This window comes from Rhipicephalus sanguineus, chromosome 1 (genome assembly GCF_013339695.2).
Source record: "Rhipicephalus sanguineus isolate Rsan-2018 chromosome 1, BIME_Rsan_1.4, whole genome shotgun sequence".
NCBI lineage: Eukaryota > Metazoa > Arthropoda > Arachnida > Ixodida > Ixodidae > Rhipicephalus > Rhipicephalus sanguineus.
In genome coordinates, this window is record NC_051176.1 from 171,943,040 (window position 1) to 171,961,351 (window position 18,312).

General features: G+C 46.5%; 1 protein-coding gene across 4 annotated transcripts in view; it reads right to left on the reverse strand.

The window, feature by feature from the left end:
• LOC119402309 (uncharacterized) overlaps positions 1-18,312 on the reverse strand; it is an 89,245-nt gene that overhangs the window by 43,518 nt on the left and 27,415 nt on the right. For all 4 annotated transcript variants that reach the window (XM_037669479.2, XM_037669462.2, XM_037669467.2 and 1 more), the window contains exons 5-7: positions 17,557-17,595; positions 14,379-14,489; positions 3,493-3,582 (exon numbers count right to left, since the gene is read on the reverse strand). In XM_037669479.2, coding sequence (XP_037525407.1) covers positions 3,493-3,582; positions 14,379-14,489; positions 17,557-17,595 — 240 coding nt within the window. The remainder of the gene's footprint in view (positions 1-3,492; positions 3,583-14,378; positions 14,490-17,556; positions 17,596-18,312) is intronic.

An 18,312-nucleotide genomic window follows, 5' to 3' on the forward strand; every position in this document is an offset into this window, starting at 1 on the left:
CTATCTTGAGCTCTATCTGTCCTCTTTATGATGACACCAATATGGTGGCACTGTGCCAAGGGAAAACTTCAATTTGCATTTTCTAGAGCCCAATTTTCTCATAGTTTTCGATGACAGCACACTAGTAAAATGCTTTTTTCTTCAACTTCTACTGCTTATCTTGGTCTAATATTTCACTGTGACTTAAAACATGGTCTCAGGATTGCAGAAAAAAATAAATTGAAAAATTGAACAATTTGACCAAATTTACCATTCCCATTGCCACGTCCCGCCTTAACCTCTAATTTTTCTTTCTTTTTTTGCTCTTCATTCTCCTTTCCGCTGATGGCTCTCCGCGGTTTCGCATTCGCCAACTGCTCGCACAATGTCAGCGCAGCGGCGAATGCTCACCGGCGTGTCCCACTTCACTGCTGCTAGTGGTTGTTTCCGGGAGTTAGTTGAACTAGAGGACGAGGTAGAACCCCGTAGTTCCCAACAGTCAATGTTATGCGGTAACATGAATAACGGTCTCAAGAGCACCCAGAAGCGAAACTTGAGGCTAAATAGCGTTCATATGAGCGCCAATTTTGAATATAGGCATTTATAGGCATTTGTAAGCATTTAGGCATGAACGCCAAAAATAGGTATTTATAGGCACTATAAAAACACTATAAAAGCCCTTCTTAACCTCTAATTTTTCTTTCTTTTTTTGCTCTTCATTCTCCTTTCCGCTGATGGCTCTCCGCGGTTTCGCATTCGCCAACTGCTCGCACAATGTCAGCGCAGCGGCGAATGCTCACCGGCGTGTCCCACTTCACTGCTGCTAGTGGTTGTTTCCGGGAGTTAGTTGAACTAGAGGACGAGGTAGAACCCCGTAGTTCCCAACAGTCAATGTTATGCGGTAACATGAATAACGGTCTCAAGAGCACCCAGAAGCGAAACTTGAGGCTAAATAGCGTTCATATGAGCGCCAATTTTGAATATAGGCATTTATAGGCATTTGTAAGCATTTAGGCATGAACGCCAAAAATAGGTATTTATAGGCACTATAAAAACACTATAAAAGCCCTTCTTAACCTCTAATTTTTCTTTCTTTTTTTGCTCTTCATTCTCCTTTCCGCTGATGGCTCTCCGCGGTTTCGCATTCGCCAACTGCTCGCACAATGTCAGCGCAGCGGCGAATGCTCACCGGCGTGTCCCACTTCACTGCTGCTAGTGGTTGTTTCCGGGAGTTAGTTGAACTAGAGGACGAGGTAGAACCCCGTAGTTCCCAACAGTCAATGTTATGCGGTAACATGAATAACGGTCTCAAGAGCACCCAGAAGCGAAACTTGAGGCTAAATAGCGTTCATATGAGCGCCAATTTTGAATATAGGCATTTATAGGCATTTGTAAGCATTTAGGCACGAACGCCATAAATAGGCATTTATAGGCACTATAAAAACACTATAAAAGCCCTTCTTAATCTCTAATTCATGCTCATATATATAAGAATGGCGCGTAGGAGCGCAAGTAACAAACTAGGCATTTGCCTAAAATCCGGTCTCTAATCATTACTTATGAGTGTGTTTTCCGAAAGAGATTTTAGTTGGAAGTCAGCGCTTCTCTGTGTCCCCTCGCTTCGTCCTTGTTTATTTTTTCACACTGCTAATGTCTTGTGCAATGGATTACGAACTCGCCCAAACCTTCACGTTAATAAGTGTACTTAGCAACATTATGTACAACAAAAGATGTAGTCAGTGGTCAGTTTGACTTATGCAAGGTTTATGACACAACAGCCAGAAGAGTATGGGCAGTACTGGTGAAGGAGGTTACACATGCCTTTCAATTTAAGTGCAGCAGTACAGGCAGTTTGTCTGGAAGTTCACACTGCATTGAAAAAGCAGGAGTACTGCCCAACACATACAGCCTCCTTGATGAGGCAGCACCAACCTCTTCTCCCACATTTCCCGTGTATTACTGAATGGTTACTGTAACACTACCCTATGTACAATGCTTGCTCAGCCTAAAAGTGTGGACAATTTGTATGTTCTGAGAAAATAAAATGTGATTTGATGTGACCATACTCGTTTCGCAGTTGCTGCCTGCTCCTTGTTCATAAAAAGAAAAAGAAGTCTGGTGTGATTTCAAATGCCCGGAAGAACATCGGCAATACATGATGAAGTTACAATACACTATCTGGAAAACTTACGGATATGAAGCACCAATAAATAAGCAGTGGAGATTACTACAGCCACATAGCTACATTGTTAGGTTCAGGAAGCTCCTGTGTGTTTTTTGGAAACACCTAATGTGTTGGCAGACATTATTTTGAAGAGCAACGTCCGAGTGATGCCCATGTAGCACTGCTTTCCCACCTCAATAAATGACAGCACCAGCTTGCACCATACCACAATCACGGCTCATAATGCAGGGGCACACTTTTCCAAAGGAAGTGCCATAAAACAAAAGTGAACTGAACTGACAACCACGTCAATGTCTCCAAACAACATCCCCAACAATAATACAAAAGGATATATATAAAAGGCCACCTCTAACAAAAAATGATGGCAGGGAACACCTGGCCCACTTACTAAACCCTGGAAGGCCTCACAAGACATGAAAAGAGCAGTTTCTTAGGTCTTCTGGACTATCAGATTTCATACCTAAGTGCAATACACCTGATAATGATTAAAATTTTATAAGTGGTCTAGTCTCATTCATATTATAAAGTGCTTTAATCATATTGATGCCTTGTGAAACGGCAGAAAAAGAAGCTTAACTTCACGAGGCATAGACACAAATACTAAACACTAGTGTTCTAAACAAAGTGACATCGATGAAAATTACCATATTCCCATAGGAAAGCTGCACGCCTGTAGTAACACACCACAAAAGTTATCTGGCTGCTTTTGTGCCACACTGCAATTTTTTTGTGTTGTTGTTGTTCAAACTGTCAAAAAGGCACTCTTTTTTTCTAACAGATGAAAAAGCAAAGGGTACACCACGTTGACAGTGCATTTCGTGCTGCTAGTATGGTCAAACGGGCACCTTCTTTACTCACTTGTGGGCCATCTAATGGTCTTATCACTTGCTCATCAGGCTGCAAAGTAACATGGAAGTTAAGAATTATAGCAACCGCGCCGAGCGAGCGTGCTCGGCGCTCGTAGTCCACGTTCGCATCGTGTTGTGTTTACAACACCCGGCTGACCCGGCCGCCGTAACTCGAGTTCCCAGGCCACTCTCCGTGACCGCACAGTAAACACAACACGATGCGAACGTGGACTCCGAGCGCCAAGCACGCTCGCTCGGCGCGGTTGCTATAGAATCATTGCTGGCGAAAATAAGCAGAGAAGACATCCCAAGGAAGGCCGCAATATAGGGAACAACAAAGGAGAAGGAAAGGAGCAATACAGAATACTGGGAATGTTATGAACCTATAGAGTCATATAATGCAACAATGAAGGACAGAGAGTAGTGCCAGTGCTACCATTAAAGCTTTAAATACACAACAACATGCAAGGCACATCTTACCATCTGCTGCTGAAGAAGGTGAATTGTGCGGTCCTTGTCTTCCAACTGCTGCTGCATTAAAATAAGTTGTCGCTTCAGGTCCATATTTTCCTGTTGGTCATAACAAAACCACAACATGGAGCATTCGTGCGGCAAGCAAGCACGTTGCAAAGAAGTTTTCAATGTGCAATAGGACAAAAATAAAGCAGCATTTTACAAAACCTTACATTCAGGGGTGCAACAGCTGAAATACGATTTGGAGCAATTTTTGGAGCAGCAAAATATTGCTTTTGGAGCACAAAAATCCAAATCTGGAGCAGGTTACGAAACAAAAACTGAATTTTTTAGCACGAGATTCAAAATTTGGAGCATTATAACAAAGAAGGCTTACTTTTAGAAAAGAAAACAAAAACGCATACAAACCATTCAACATCAGCTCACTCGTGCACAGTCCACATGAACACCACTATTTCAATAAAAGTAGTGTGTTGAGCCACCCCACAGTACGAACAATGACTAAGTCCACATTAGCATTTGCAGCGCCTGTCAAATAATTCGACAGGCACTGCAAGTGCTAATGTGGACCTGCAAACCTGGCAACCTCGAAATTGAGGAAGATTCGTCAAGCAGGAGCAAGTGGGGGTGGCGAAAAGAAAACTGGCGTACGTTTTTTGTCTATTGCTTCTCTGGGCCGCAGAAATGCCATACACAGAAGCTTCAAATGACTGCCAATAATTTTTTAGACGTCAGCGATCATACTAGTACTCGTAATTACACGGCGCGTGCATGAATGCGTAATTAAGGAACAAAATGTGGTGTCCCTGACAGCTAGTACCCCCCCTCTAACTGCCCCTTCTAAATCTCAGTATGCTTTTCTGCAGGACACCAATGTGCTGTGGCAAAAGTGGCTTAAAAAGCGTTCTGCACGCAGTAAAACAAGCATCAGGAAATTTTAGAGCCACTGTCCTTTTTTTATTGCGATAGCAATTTATATGGACCCTCTCGACGGGTTTTTGCCGTCATGTTTTGTATAAAATCCAAATTGATAACACTCCACCCTCCCCCCCGCGCATGGTATGCTCTACGCAGGGTAAAAGCGCACGAGTGCGCTTTTACCCTGCGTAGGCTTATCTAAGCTTAAAGGGGCCCTGCAACACTTTTCCAAGTAGCCATGGAATGGCTTCATTAAATGAGCTTATTTCCCCACGAATCGACCACCGCAAAAATTTTTAGAATCCGTCCAGTACGAGAGGCCACTAGGGGGCCAGAGAGTCGGCTCTGCAGTTTTTCTATGGTTGTGGCGTAAATTCAGATCTTCGATCAACAACATATCCCTCGGCAGCATCGAGAAGGTCAGCGAACGCTGTCGATACCAAGTTTTTTGCAGGTGAGCCATTTTTCTGGTCACTGCAGCGACCAACGTTACTAGACTAGGTTCAGTTTACAAACTCTCCGCCGCCGCCGTGCTTCGCTTGTGTCTCCGTTTTCTGTTTGGCTGACAGGTGGCGCGAGCGTTCCATCGAGATCCACCCTAGCGGCTCGCAAGGCTGCGCTCAGGCGCCCAATGTGCACGTTTATCTACATTTAACCGTGTCGAAAACCTCAAATGTATCGCTGCAACATATCTTAGCTTATCTTAACATATCCAGTCGTTGTGTGTGTCACTTCTATCCCTTGTCCGGCGTCTTCTTGACTGGTTTTTGCCTCAGCGTCATGTACCAACTGACCCAGACTTCGACCTTATAACATATCTTAGCCACTGGCGTTTTCTGTGCTTGCTTCAAAACATGTGAGCGGCGCATGCTTTAGTCTCAAGTCCAAAGCTCCTGGAACATCAGGCGTTTCTCATTACGTGCGTGGTTTCGCTACCATTTAGTAACCTTGTTCGCTACTTTCCCGCATGTTCTGCTTTTTTGCAATTAGCCTAAGGTTATAACGCGCGTCATACGAACAAAACATTTTGCATTTCTATTGCTATACAAACTATTCGCACAAAAACCTACGCGCGTCGCAACTAACGGCCTGGCTTGCGTGCTCGTGAGTACCCCCCTTTCAACGTAAATGCTGCTTCATGCTAACTCGGCGGGCAAATCGTGGCCACTGTACTCACTAGCGATTCAGCATAGATTAGAAAGTAACAAAGCAACAGGGCTTTCATTCATCAGTTTATTCAGGTGTATTCTCCTCTGTCTACTCCTACTGCCACGAAATAGAGGATAAATGCGCTGGTTATTGTCCTCGCACTTTTAGGTAAACTCAAGTTCGCACTCCACAAATCTCAAGTACTGGCTGGTACATATGTCCACCGCAGTGGTATAGCGGTTACGGTGCTCGGCTGCTAACCTGAAGGTCGCGGGTTCGATCCCGGCTGCGGCGGTCGCATTTTGATGGAGGCGAAATGCTAGAGGCCCGTGTGCTGGCGATGTCAATGCACGTTAAAGAACACCAGACGGTCGAAATTTCCGGAGCCCTCCACTGAGGCATGCCTCATAATCATATCGTGGTGTTAGCACGTAAAACTCCAAATATAATTGCTTCGGCCGGTACTTACAAGAGCTTTGCACACTTTCTGGCAACTTAAACTTATACACTCGTGTCTTTGCGTTGCCGTAGAAACCTTGCATTGAAATGCATGCGAGTTGCTCAACAAAGCTTTAAAATACGTGCAGAGAGCTAGGAGCGGAAAAGCAGTGACGGACCGACCGGCTTGTGTCGTTCCGGTACCCGCTCGTACAACCGGGCACACACGTCGGCATTACTTGGTCGGCTTAGATGCACACACACAACACTTCATAGAATTAGCAGACATGTAAACACATCAGCTACGGAGCAATGGCAAAGTTCCGAACCCACGGCAACAAAAGAAAGAATGCTGGAGGTTAACCGCCACAAGTAGTTCCAACGGAGACTACACGTAGTACTACCAGAGAACATCTACTCCACTTTACTCGAGCTAACTGCAGCTAACTGCGCAGCGCGGGCCACCCTAGCGCGGGATCCCGATGCGACTGCAGCGCCAGTCGAAGCGGAATCGGTGGCGGTTCCGCGCGACGCGGCGCAGTTTGTAAACTGAACCTGGTCTAGTAACGTTGGCAGCGACTTTATTGCGGTGCCTCACCGGCAGACGAACTAAGCCGAACGCAGCACTGGTCGACGTCGTAGCTTGCGCCGCAAACGCGGCCGGCAACCAGGCCGAATGCGGCGAGAAGTGCGACGCCCCTCACTACTCATCGCTTTGCGGCCTTGTTTACGACCAAAATGGAAGTGGTTACAACACATGCTGTGGCTATGCCCTGCGTTGCGCGAGAGCAGCGAGTCTCCCTCTACGGAAGCGGACTGGAACTATCTGCTCACTAGCCAAGACAAAGGAGACCAGCTTAGGGCCATCCAGAGGTCCCGCGACATGGCCGTGGAGTTTAACCTCCCCGTCCCGTCGTGGGAGTGGCCCACTGGTGTCACCCCCTAAAGGGGGTCGAGCACCGCCTCCGGATAATAATAAAGTTCTTTGCCTGCCTGCCTGCTTACAAGTGGAAGGCGAAGAAATATCGCCGACAGAGCTCCATAAAGAGAATGGATGGCTCGACGTACGCGCCAAATGCAAGGAACACAAGACGCTCGTCGGGGGCACTGACCCAGTTGAGCAGACAGTTGACACGCTGGCTAGTGAAGAAACATATATAAGAAGGGCAGCCAGAAACGTGCGAAGACTGAACATGACGATCAAGAAACCAAACCTGCCGGCGGACGACATCAAAATCATCATGCGCCCTAGAGATGGCTTCTGTACCGCGACGCATCGTGCTACTCGGATCGGCGACAGCATACGAAACGCGGCCAGACTGACGCAAGAGGAAACAAGAGGTGATATCTTTCGTGTCAACGGAAGACAGAACATAATAGTAGTCAGCACTCCATCGGAAGAGAGAGCCAGAAGATACTGTGAAATCTGCAAACTACGCATGGGAGACAAAGAGTACGAAGCGAGTGCATACACAGCGGCGCCGGAAAATACAACCAAGGGCATCATCCGTGGGATACCCGACGAAGACTCCCCTGACAACATAGAGAGACACCTGGTCAACGAGCATAACCCAACGTTGTTGCACGCGAAGAGGATGGGAAAGACGGCAAACGCCATTGTCGTATTCGAAGGAAGTGTAGTGCCGCACTACATCTACTACAATGGAACGCAGCACCGTTGCGTGATATACAAGAAACAGTACGAGACGTGCTACACATGCGGCCGACTCGGACATCGATCCGATGTTTGCCCCAACCCACAGAGTAAAAGATGCAGAGGTTGTGGCTGCGATGATCCAGCGGAAGACCACCAATGCGAACCCAGATGTCGACTTTGCGGCAAGGATCACCCTACCGGATACAGAAAATGCCACGCCAAGTACAGGACTCCTTATATAGTGAAGAAACCACTCTGGGAAAGGAGACGAGAAGAAGAAGAAACAGCCAAAGACCAAAGACACAACGAGGAAGGAGGAAACGACTTTTCGGTGTTGGAGGGAGAGAGACGTGGGCAATCCACCTCGCGCTCCCGTTCTCGCTCCCGCTCTCGGTCGCGGAACGCCAATTGACAGCCTGCGCCCGGAGCCGGAGCCAAGGCTGGACCCAGGTCCCGGAGCAGGTCTACCACCAGTACCGGCACCACAACGACGCGAGCTACCGGAAACGGAGATAAAGACGGGCTACCCAAAGCCTTCAAGGTGAGCTGGGCACAAAAAGCCGCCTCCGGTGCGCACGCGCGGTTCGGCACTGCCGCTCCTAACAGTGAAGGGTAAAACGACATTATCATGCAAATCCAAAAACGACTCTAGCAATTGGAGAGCGATAACACCAGATACATCAACGTAATAAAGGAACTCAGAGAAGAAAATGCCAAACTAAAGGACGTGGTAGCTAGGAAGGACGTAATCATCCAATTTGAGGAAAATACAGGGGAGGTACTACCTGGGGAAGAAACGGTGCCCACACCCACGAAACGCAGGGCAGTAGAAGTGGATTCGGCTCAAGCCGAGAGTAAAACACGGAAAATAGAGGAAAAGAGCAGGAAAAGACAGGATAGACGAGAAACTCAAGTCGAAGCAGACATAAGGACAATGCGGAAAGAAATAGAGGAGGAACAGAATACGCGTAAGATGGAAATGGAAGGAATGCTTAGCCAGCTCACTAACGCGATGCAGCAGATAACTGCTACAATGCAGCAAATACAGCAACAACTCACAGCCTTACAGATGAGGGTCGAAAACACAGAAAGAAGATTGCCAGCTAGCAACTGTGGGCCCGTCAAACCGACAGGGAAACCGTACCACAGATCAGTGGAAACAGAGATTTGGGATAGCACTGGAAAACACTAACATTCGCTGGCACCATGGCTACACATGACACGAAAACTTACATAATTTGGCAGTGGAATTGTAGAGGTTACGCTAGAAAGCGGGGAAACCTGCAACAGTACCTTATTAACAAGGAGCAACTGGACGTGATACTCCTACAGGAGACTAACGTTAAGGCTAAATTATCGGGTTACAGGTCATTTCACGATACCGCCCCTTGGGACAAACCGGCCATCGCGACGCTAGTCAAACGTAACCTGACCGTAATGCAACACGAGATTAAGGCAGACACAATACCGCGCTTGCTGGTGTAGATAGTACACACGAAGAACCGGAATGACAGTCTTTTCATTCCTAATGTGTACAGCAGCCCCCGACTTAGGCACCGCTTTCGCATGTTACTCAAGAAAGCGGCTGGCATAGCGGGTAACCGAGCTCTCCTCGTAGCGGGAGACTTTAACGCTCACCATACAGCATGGGGCTACAAGTATGAAACCTTGAAAGGCAAGAATCTATGGGAGGACGCGCAACAGGAAGGTCTCACTCTCGTTACTGACCCCTCTACACCTACGCGAAGAGGGAACAGCGTTTGTGCAGACACCTCACCCGACCTCGCGTTTGTTAAAAACATAGAAAACGTATGGTGGACAAATACACAAGAGGATTTAGGCAGCGATCACGCCATTGTAGGAATTCAAGTCGACGCGGGGCCGCGCAAGACGAGAAGCAAGCGACTCAAGCTTGTCGAGTGGGATAAGTTCAGACAGATCAGGAAAGATAGGTTTAACTCCTTGGAAAATATCGACGATATTGAAAGGTGGACCGAAACGCTGAAGCGGGATGTCGCGACGGCAATGCATGAGGTCCCGCCCGAGGCGAACCTCCAGGTCTTAGACAGTAAACTTTTGCACATGTGGGAGGCTAAACGTAGCCTACAAGCCCGACGGAAGGCAAAACGACACAATAGGACTTACGTAGGAAAACTGCCAAACTAAACAGAGACATCGAGGAATATGCGTCACAGCTCTGCAAGTCACAGTGGGAAGAAACGTGTAACAGCATGGATAGTCAGCAGGGGTTAACCAAGGCGTGGAATCTCCTCAGGTTCCTACTGGAACCAGAGGAGACAAAAACGGCACATAGGCAAAAGGTCAATAAGATTATAAACGAATACAAAGGGACCAACGAAGAACTCCTGCACGAGCTCAGAACGAGATAAACTAATCAGGCTAGACACGTACCCCACCCCGAATACAAAGGCGCTGTGAACGAAGACTTAGATAGACCGTTCAGCATTGCTGAAATACGCGCAGTGTTGCACAGACTCAACACAAAGTCGGCACCCGGACCAGATGGGGTTACTAACAAAACGCTTAGAAATCTGGACGACGCGTCGTTAGAGCAACTCACGAATTTCGTTAACGAATGCTGGGAAAAGGGACGGATTCCACGACAGTGGAAAACCGCCCGCATAGTTATGATACCAAAACCGGGAAAGTGCCTAAGGCTGGAAAATCTAAGACAGATATCGCTGACGTCTTGCGTCGGTAAGGTCATGGAGCACGTGGTCCTCGCGAGACTAACCAACTTTCTCGAGGACTCGACCTGATTCCTCACACCATGCTGGATTTCAGGAGGAACCTCTCCACACAGGACGCCATGCTACAAATCAAGCACCAGGTAATAGACAGCATGACCAGATCCACCAAAGCAGTATTAGGCCTAGATCTTAAGAAAGCGTTTGACAACGTCAAGCACTTAGCTATACTGATCCGAATAATGGAATTAGGACTCGGTAAACGGACATACGACTATGTGCGTGATTTTCTCATGGACAGGACAGCGAAGATCACGCTGGGCATTCTCGAGTCTGGAGAGATAGAGATGGGCAGCGCCTGCACCCCTCAGGGCTCGGTGCTTTCGCCCATGCTCTTTAACCTCACACTCGTAGGGTTACCGCCTAAATTAGAGGAGATTGACTGGCTCTGCCACAGTCTGTACACAGACGACATAACCATGTGGGTAACACAGGGATGTGATGGCCAGATCGAACAAACGCTACAGAGAGCCATCGACACGGTTCAAAGTTTTTTAGAGGGCACGGGCCTCACCTGCTCGGCTGAGAAATCCGAGCTACTAGTCTACAAACCTACGCGCAGAGGTCGCAAACCCAAAGAAAGCGAACAAAGCGGAAATAATGCACAAGAAGAGATACGGCTGACAACTTCGGAAGGACACGCAATTCCCAAAGTAGACATTATACGCGTGTTAGGCTTGCATCTCGCAGCCAATGGGCACAACGGTGAAACCATTCGCAGGTTGGAAAAAGCGGTAAATCAGACCATCAGATTGCTAAAACGCATTCCAAACAGACACAGTGGTATGAAAGAAGGCAACACCATTAGGCTTGTGCAAGCCTTCGTCCTCAGTAGAATCACGTACGTTGCCTCTTACTTAAAGTGGCAGGTAGCCGAGAAAGCAAAATTAGATTGTTTAATCAGGAAAGTTTATAAGCAAGCCTTAGGGTTACTGAAGAACACAAGCACGATGAAATTGTTGGAACTAGGTTTGCACAACACGCTCGATAAATTAATAGAAGCGCACGACATAGCACAATACAAACGACTTTCAAAGACAAAAACGGTTAGGCACATCCTTGAAAAGCTAGGCATAGGCTATCACACGCAGCAAAGTGAAAAAGCAGACGTACCCGCGATGGTGAGAGAAAGAATAGTAGTTCTGCCGCTGCCCAAAAACATGCACCCGGATCATCACGCCGGTAAAATAAGAGGGCGCAGGACTTGCACAGGAAATTCGGGAATAACAAGGAAGCGGTATTCGTGGACGCGGCCAGATACGCGCGCAGGTGTGGCTATGTGGCCGCGGTGGTCAACTGCGAAGGATTATGCAAGACGAATGTTACGGTGCAAACCACACTCACCGAGATGGCCGAGGAGGTGGCCATCGCCCTCGCAGTGGCCACCACAGAGGCCAAAGTAGTAATTAGTGACTCGCAAGCGGCGATACGTAACTATGCTAACAGCCGGGTCTCCCGAAAGGCGCTGCGAATCCTAACGAATAACGAGCAAAAAATCCGAAACAAAAATGACACTTTCGTTATATGGACGCCCGCACACACAGAAACCCCGCTGGCCGGCAACGAGGCGGCACACGCGGCGGCTTGAGAGCTCACGAACCGAGCCGTTGCGAACGCCGATGCCGCTTCGACCGAGGTCCCACGCGGGGAAGAGTGGGAGTGGGAGGAACGTAAGACTAGCTACGATGAAATAACGCAGCACTACAAGCTAGGAAGACGCAAATACCCACCGCCACACAACAGATATATAAAAAGCAGGCAGTTGCGTGGCGGCAGCTGCAAACACACACTTACCCAAACCCAGTTATCTTTCGTCTCTGTTACCCTGATCTCTATTTGACAGACAAATGTAAGATGTGCGATGCAAGGGCAACACTGGGCCACATACTATGGGAGTGCTTGAGCTTAGACGACAAAGCACATGGAAACCACGAGGAGGCAGTATCGAACCGCAGGGTGCGCTGGGAGGAGGCTCTGCTCAGCTCCGCAATCGAAGAACAACTTTGGGCCGTCCAGCGAGCCGAGAAAGCCGCCCAAGCCCAAGGGCTCGCGACCGATGCCTAGGCCGGGGTTGAGGCCTACCCCAAGTCAAGTTCACTGGACTTTATTTATAAAGTTATTTCTCTCTCTCTCCGTCCAGTACGAGTGGAGTTACAAAGATTTGTCGCACGCTGTAATTGGTTTCTCTCTTTTCTCGTACCGACGAAAGCACTGGAAGCTAAGCAGGGAGGGATGGCACAGGGGGAAGAAGGTATGTCACGCGCGCCTCATGACCTTGAGCACTTTTCCTTTTTTTTTCTTCGAATGCGTGGCGCACTTTCAGTGCAATCACGCGTGCCCGGGCAAGTGACGGCTTCCCACGGCGGCCGCAGTAACTACCGAGCACGCCATGTTCAAATCAGCCAATGGCGTGGTCAGTGGCAGTGATGCTGTAAGCACCGTTTTTGTCGAGAGAACAGGAAGCGCTTTTTAGCTGACTGAGAATTAATTGCAAATCCCAGGCTGCGTGCTGCGCTATAATATTTGGCTCGCGTGTTCTCGGGAGCCTCGGCTAGTGACTGGCAGCATTTTCTGACCATGCTGAAAAAGTGTTGCAGAGCCCCTTTAGGTAGTTGGCTTAAGTAGTCACAGGCAATATGGGCTGAATTTACATGGACTCCAGATGGCCTAATGAAAACTTAACAGTTCCTCTGTAATAGCAGCCTCACACAATGATTATGCTGTGCGGCTACAGTAAGACAAGTATTCAATTCGTGCATGAATTTGCCCAAGAGCATGTTCACGGCCAGCGATCAAAATGCACGGTCATATGCTGCGACAAGTCAAAAACTAATCTCGGATATCTTGGTACTACTGTCTGTCGCATGCCAGTGGTCACGTTGTACTTGCACCTCCCATTTTTTTCTTCGCTAGCTGTTACCGACGGAAGCGAAACACCCGTTGGACTTTCGCATGTGAAACAGTACACAGTGGCACACAGCAGCGTGTCATAGCAATCAAAGAACTGATCTAATAACTTAAGCACCAACGCGTTTACAGCACCATCCCCATGCTAGCCACTGCACTCCGCCAGGCACTTTAGAACCAATATGACTCCCCTAGAAGAAATGGCGGCGGCGGAGTGGGTCAAAAGGTGTCTCTACCCTGGAAGCGGAGGCGCTCGCATCGAGGCACACTAGCCCCCACATGCGCGAGGGCACCTCTAGTGGTTGCTCCTGTCCCTATATCAAACTTTCGCGGAAGCTTCATGACGAGTAAAAGTATTGAAGGACCCTGGTATAGCACCGTTCAAGAAGCTACTTCGCAGTTAAAACATGTCCTAAATACATTATGAAATTTTGGGGATTTGAATATTTCAATAGTCTTTCCAATCAAATCAAATACCACACGATTGTACCGTAAAATGCCGAGCGTGCGCCCCCACCCGAGCAAGCGCCCTCCTTCCTTTCTCGTTTCTCGGGAGATCTGAAATAAGCGCCAGTGACCGAACAAGCGCCCCCCCGCCCCTGCGGCCACCTTTTTCTTTTTAAGACGAGCATCGCTTGTGTAAAAAGAACCACAAGAATGGGTACACTCAATGCGTATCTAATGTTGTTTATGAAATTCTGTTGTCATGTGGCCTGTCGTGTATTGGTCAAACCGGTCGCTGCTTCAATGGTTTAGCAGTGACGAGGGGGAATAAAAGCAGTAAATAAATAAAGAATTTCATTAGAAACATGCATGGGCATGTTTTATTTTGAGCAGCTCTCCCTCCGCCATCCTGAATTTCGGTCAGGGACCGAGCAGGCGCCCCCCTCCAAATCTGGTCAGATTATCCTTCACTGTAGGGGGGGCGCTTGCTCGGCATTTTACGGTAATAGAATATCTAATGTTTTTAATATTTGCATGTCACTAATTTTAACCAGCATCTGTAAAGTTAGAGATTATAGTATATAGGTAAAATTTGAGAAGTGAAGACATACCTGCATAACATCACTCGGATCAATGGGGTTGAAATCAGGCGTATCACCAGTTGGGGTGTGTGCAAAACCATGAGGCAGATCAGTACTAGCCAGTGCATGATAGAAATAGTTCTGGAAAGATACATTTTTGTTTGTCCTTAAGCACACAAGCAGACATGGCACTCTCTTCAATTTTGAACAATGATGAACCCTTTCACAGCCGTGAAAAAAGAAAATTGTACCAAATTTACCGGATTATTTTTTTTTCTCAGTTCGCAGAGCTTTTTTTTTTTCTTAATAAAATGGCACCACTATTTCAGTTTAAAGGATTTCCTTTATTTCCTATATTGCATAAAGAAAAAGCTTTAAGAAGGCTTCACTGCATGACTCTAATGTCATCAGACTCCTCAGATGAGAAGACATCGCTTTCCATTTCTGCTCAGAATTCTACAGAGCTGTCATCTGACAAGAAGTCATCGTGACACTTTCTTTTACACTCACTTTCATTCCCTTGCACCGAGGAGGCAGCCATGTTAAATGTGGGGTTCTCAGAGGTGGCAATATAATTAAAGGTGAGACACAAACGGCACAACATGGACACACGTGTCCATCTAGCATCAGGAATCAGAACTACATGCAATAGGATGAGTACCTATAGCAGAGGCTCACCCTGTGTGACAAATATTTGTTCTTGATAACTATAGCTGTCATTGGTTATGGTTAGGGGTGTGCGAATACTTGAAAATTCGAATATTTTTCTAATAGTGCTTGCTATTCGATTCGATTCGCACTGGAATTTTACTATTCGAACTATTCAAACTTCCCAAAAACAAATACAGTCAACGTCTGACTGAAAGTGACCCCTTCAGATTTTTCAATATGCTTCACCTCATTACACTCTCGTATTGCGGCAAAGCTGCCTTTCAAGCTCCCTTACGGTCGAATTTAGCCAAGAGAGAGTCAACTTCCGATCGTAAGTGGTCCCTAGATTTTCAATATGCTTCACCTTATCACACGCCGGTATTGCGGCAAAGCTGCCTTTCAAGCTCCGTTACGGTCGAACTTTACCAAGAGACAGTCAACGTCCGATTAATAATATCTGGGGTTTAACGTCCCAAAACCACGATATGATTATGAGAGACGCCGTAGTGGAGGGCTCCAGAAATTTCGACCACGTGGGGTTCTTTAACGTGCACCTAAATCTAAGTACACGGACCTCCGACATTTTCGCCTCCATCGAAAATGCAGCCGCCGCGGCCGGGATTCGATCCCGCGACCTTTAGGTCAGCAGTCGAGCGGCATAACCACTAGACCACCGTGACGGGGCTCAACGTCCGATTGGAAATGGTCCCTAGATTTTCAATATGTTTCACCTCATCACATTCCGGTATTTCGGCAAAGCTGCCTTTCAAGCTTCGTTACGGTCGCACTTTGCCAAGAGACAGTCAACGTCCGATTGGAAGTGGTCCCTAGATTTTCAATATGCTTCACCTCATTACACCTCGGTATTGCGGCAAAGCTGCCTTTCAAGCTCCGTTACGGTCGAACTTTGCCAAGATACAACGTCCGATTGGAAGTGGTCCCTAGATTTTCAATACGCTTCACCTCATCACATCCCCGTATTGCGGCAAAACTGCCTTTCAAGCTCCGCTGCGGTCGCAAATGTATTAACTCAAGAAAACGCTGGTTCCAACATGGAGATGAAAGATGTGGCAGAGTTGGGGGCTCAATTAATGCTGTTTTGGGCCTGAAATTTGGGCAGGAAGTCCGAAAAATTGGACGCCGAAGCTTTTTAGCACCCGAAATTTCAGATGTTCTTATATATCGACGTCTACGAGGCAGATTTCGAACTTCGGACTTGAAGGGAGCACACCCTTGTCCGCCACATCAGTTGGGCTTCCACAGAAGTTGAAAGAGGAGGAGAGGCTGAGCAAATGGCATCTTCGCCTATCACGTGTAAAGTGTTGTCGGCAACACTTTGGTTGCACCAAATCATGTACATAAATAGAATTCGGCCTCTACATTGCCTCATTCTTGATAAGACAACTATGAAACACCACCCCGCCAGTGCTTCATCAACCTAACGAAAAGAAATACTTTCATGTTGCTATCTCATAAGAATATGCTTAGGAATCCTCTCTAACTTTTTTTTTCTGCAATATCGCTTCAAAGTACTAGAAAAATATTCTAGAAATATTTGAGAAATATTTGAAAAATATTCGGTTCGATTCGCACTCACACTTAAGTATTCGAATTCGCTTCGCACCCAAAATTTTGCTATTCACACAGCTCTAGTTATGGTATAAAATGTCATGATGACCACACTCGTCAACACTTGTTAAAGGGTTCATGCTACAACAAGCCTAAGCAAATCTTTGGGTAAACCAAAGAGAGAAGCCTTCAAAGAAGCCTGAAACAATTTTCACAGTAGTGTGCATTTCAATTCAGTGACTTGAAGGGAGAAATCTGCTAACAATAACTAATTTTAAGAGGACCAACAAGCAACCATAATGGTACCCATCTTTTCGGATGCAAAAAAGAAAAGCTTTCCAATGAAAGTGTCTAATACTGCATTGGCCAAGTAGAAAACATCGTGGAACATATTTACTCATAGTTTTCCTACCTGAAGTCACAATCACGTTTATGAATTACTATCCTGATACAGCCTTTGCTAAAGTGCACTAAGTGAGCCAATCAAAATCATAACAGAAGTGACTCTGCGTTTGAAACATGTTCTGAATATATTATGAAATTTTTGGGGTTTCAAATATTTCAAATATTATACTGTAAGTGCCTTTTGAATCAATTTGAAGGCGCGATTATTTGAACACCATTAACTTTAAGGAACATCTGTACAGGTAGATTGGGGCCAGTTGGGAACTACAAATAATGCCCCTACATTTTCCTAGGCTACATTATATTTGTTGGCTTCATTAGGTTGTGTCAAACAGAGAAAAAGCCTCAGTCCATTCCCCTTCTTTCATTCATTTCATTGTGAGAGTCTCACCGTGGCAGATTTCATGCCTTTAGATGGTATTTATTGTCTAGGTAGGCTTATTGTTCAGCTGCTGCCTTATAAAGATCACATGCTATGTGATGCCAGTTGGAAAAAAAGAATGTTCCACATTCGCCGCCATGGCTACAATTGACACTTGCTAACACTCCTTTTTCACCAACAAAAACTTCAGGACAATCTTACCTTAGTGTTTGAGAGTTCAAAGGGGTTTAGTGTTTCAGCCTGCAAAAAACAGAACAGGAACCACAGAGTTAATAGTGGCAGAGTTTCAGAACACATTCTGGCTTTGTGATTATTTACAACCTTTTCTTCTCATCTAAATCACTGCATCAGTCCACATAGAATGCCCAAAATGTAAAAGATGGCCCACTGACAAAAATGTTATGCTATTTATCAAGCATAAACTCTCATCACAGGAGCTTTGAATATGCTAGCTAATGAGCATATCTACTCATGACTGAAGGTACTTATGTTAACATTACAAAGTTTCACTAGGCCCAAAAAGCAGTACATAAGGCACTGCAGGCAGGGCAGGGGTAGGCAGTAGGCTCCTTTCCAGCACTTGTCTCACATGCAGCATTCCTTTCATGTGTCTTTTACAAAACGTAATGACATGAAATAATGACATTGTTTTAGGTTAGGTCAACACCCAAAACATTGCCAAGTTTCACGCCATTTTGTTGAGCCATTCTCGTACACTGCAAATGCAAAAGCAAAAATGTAGCACTGATTGACCACAAGACCGGAATCTTCTTGAGTGTTTGCCACATCCACAGTGTACAGAATGCTAAAATTTCAAGGTCACATTTCAAAAGAGCCCATTTCTTCTAATGCACCTTTCAATAAAACACTTGGCATGTTTGGTTCGCCTGCATAACTGAATTGAAATCCACTGTTATATGCACATGTTGCCATCAGAGAAGCAAGATGCTGAAAAGG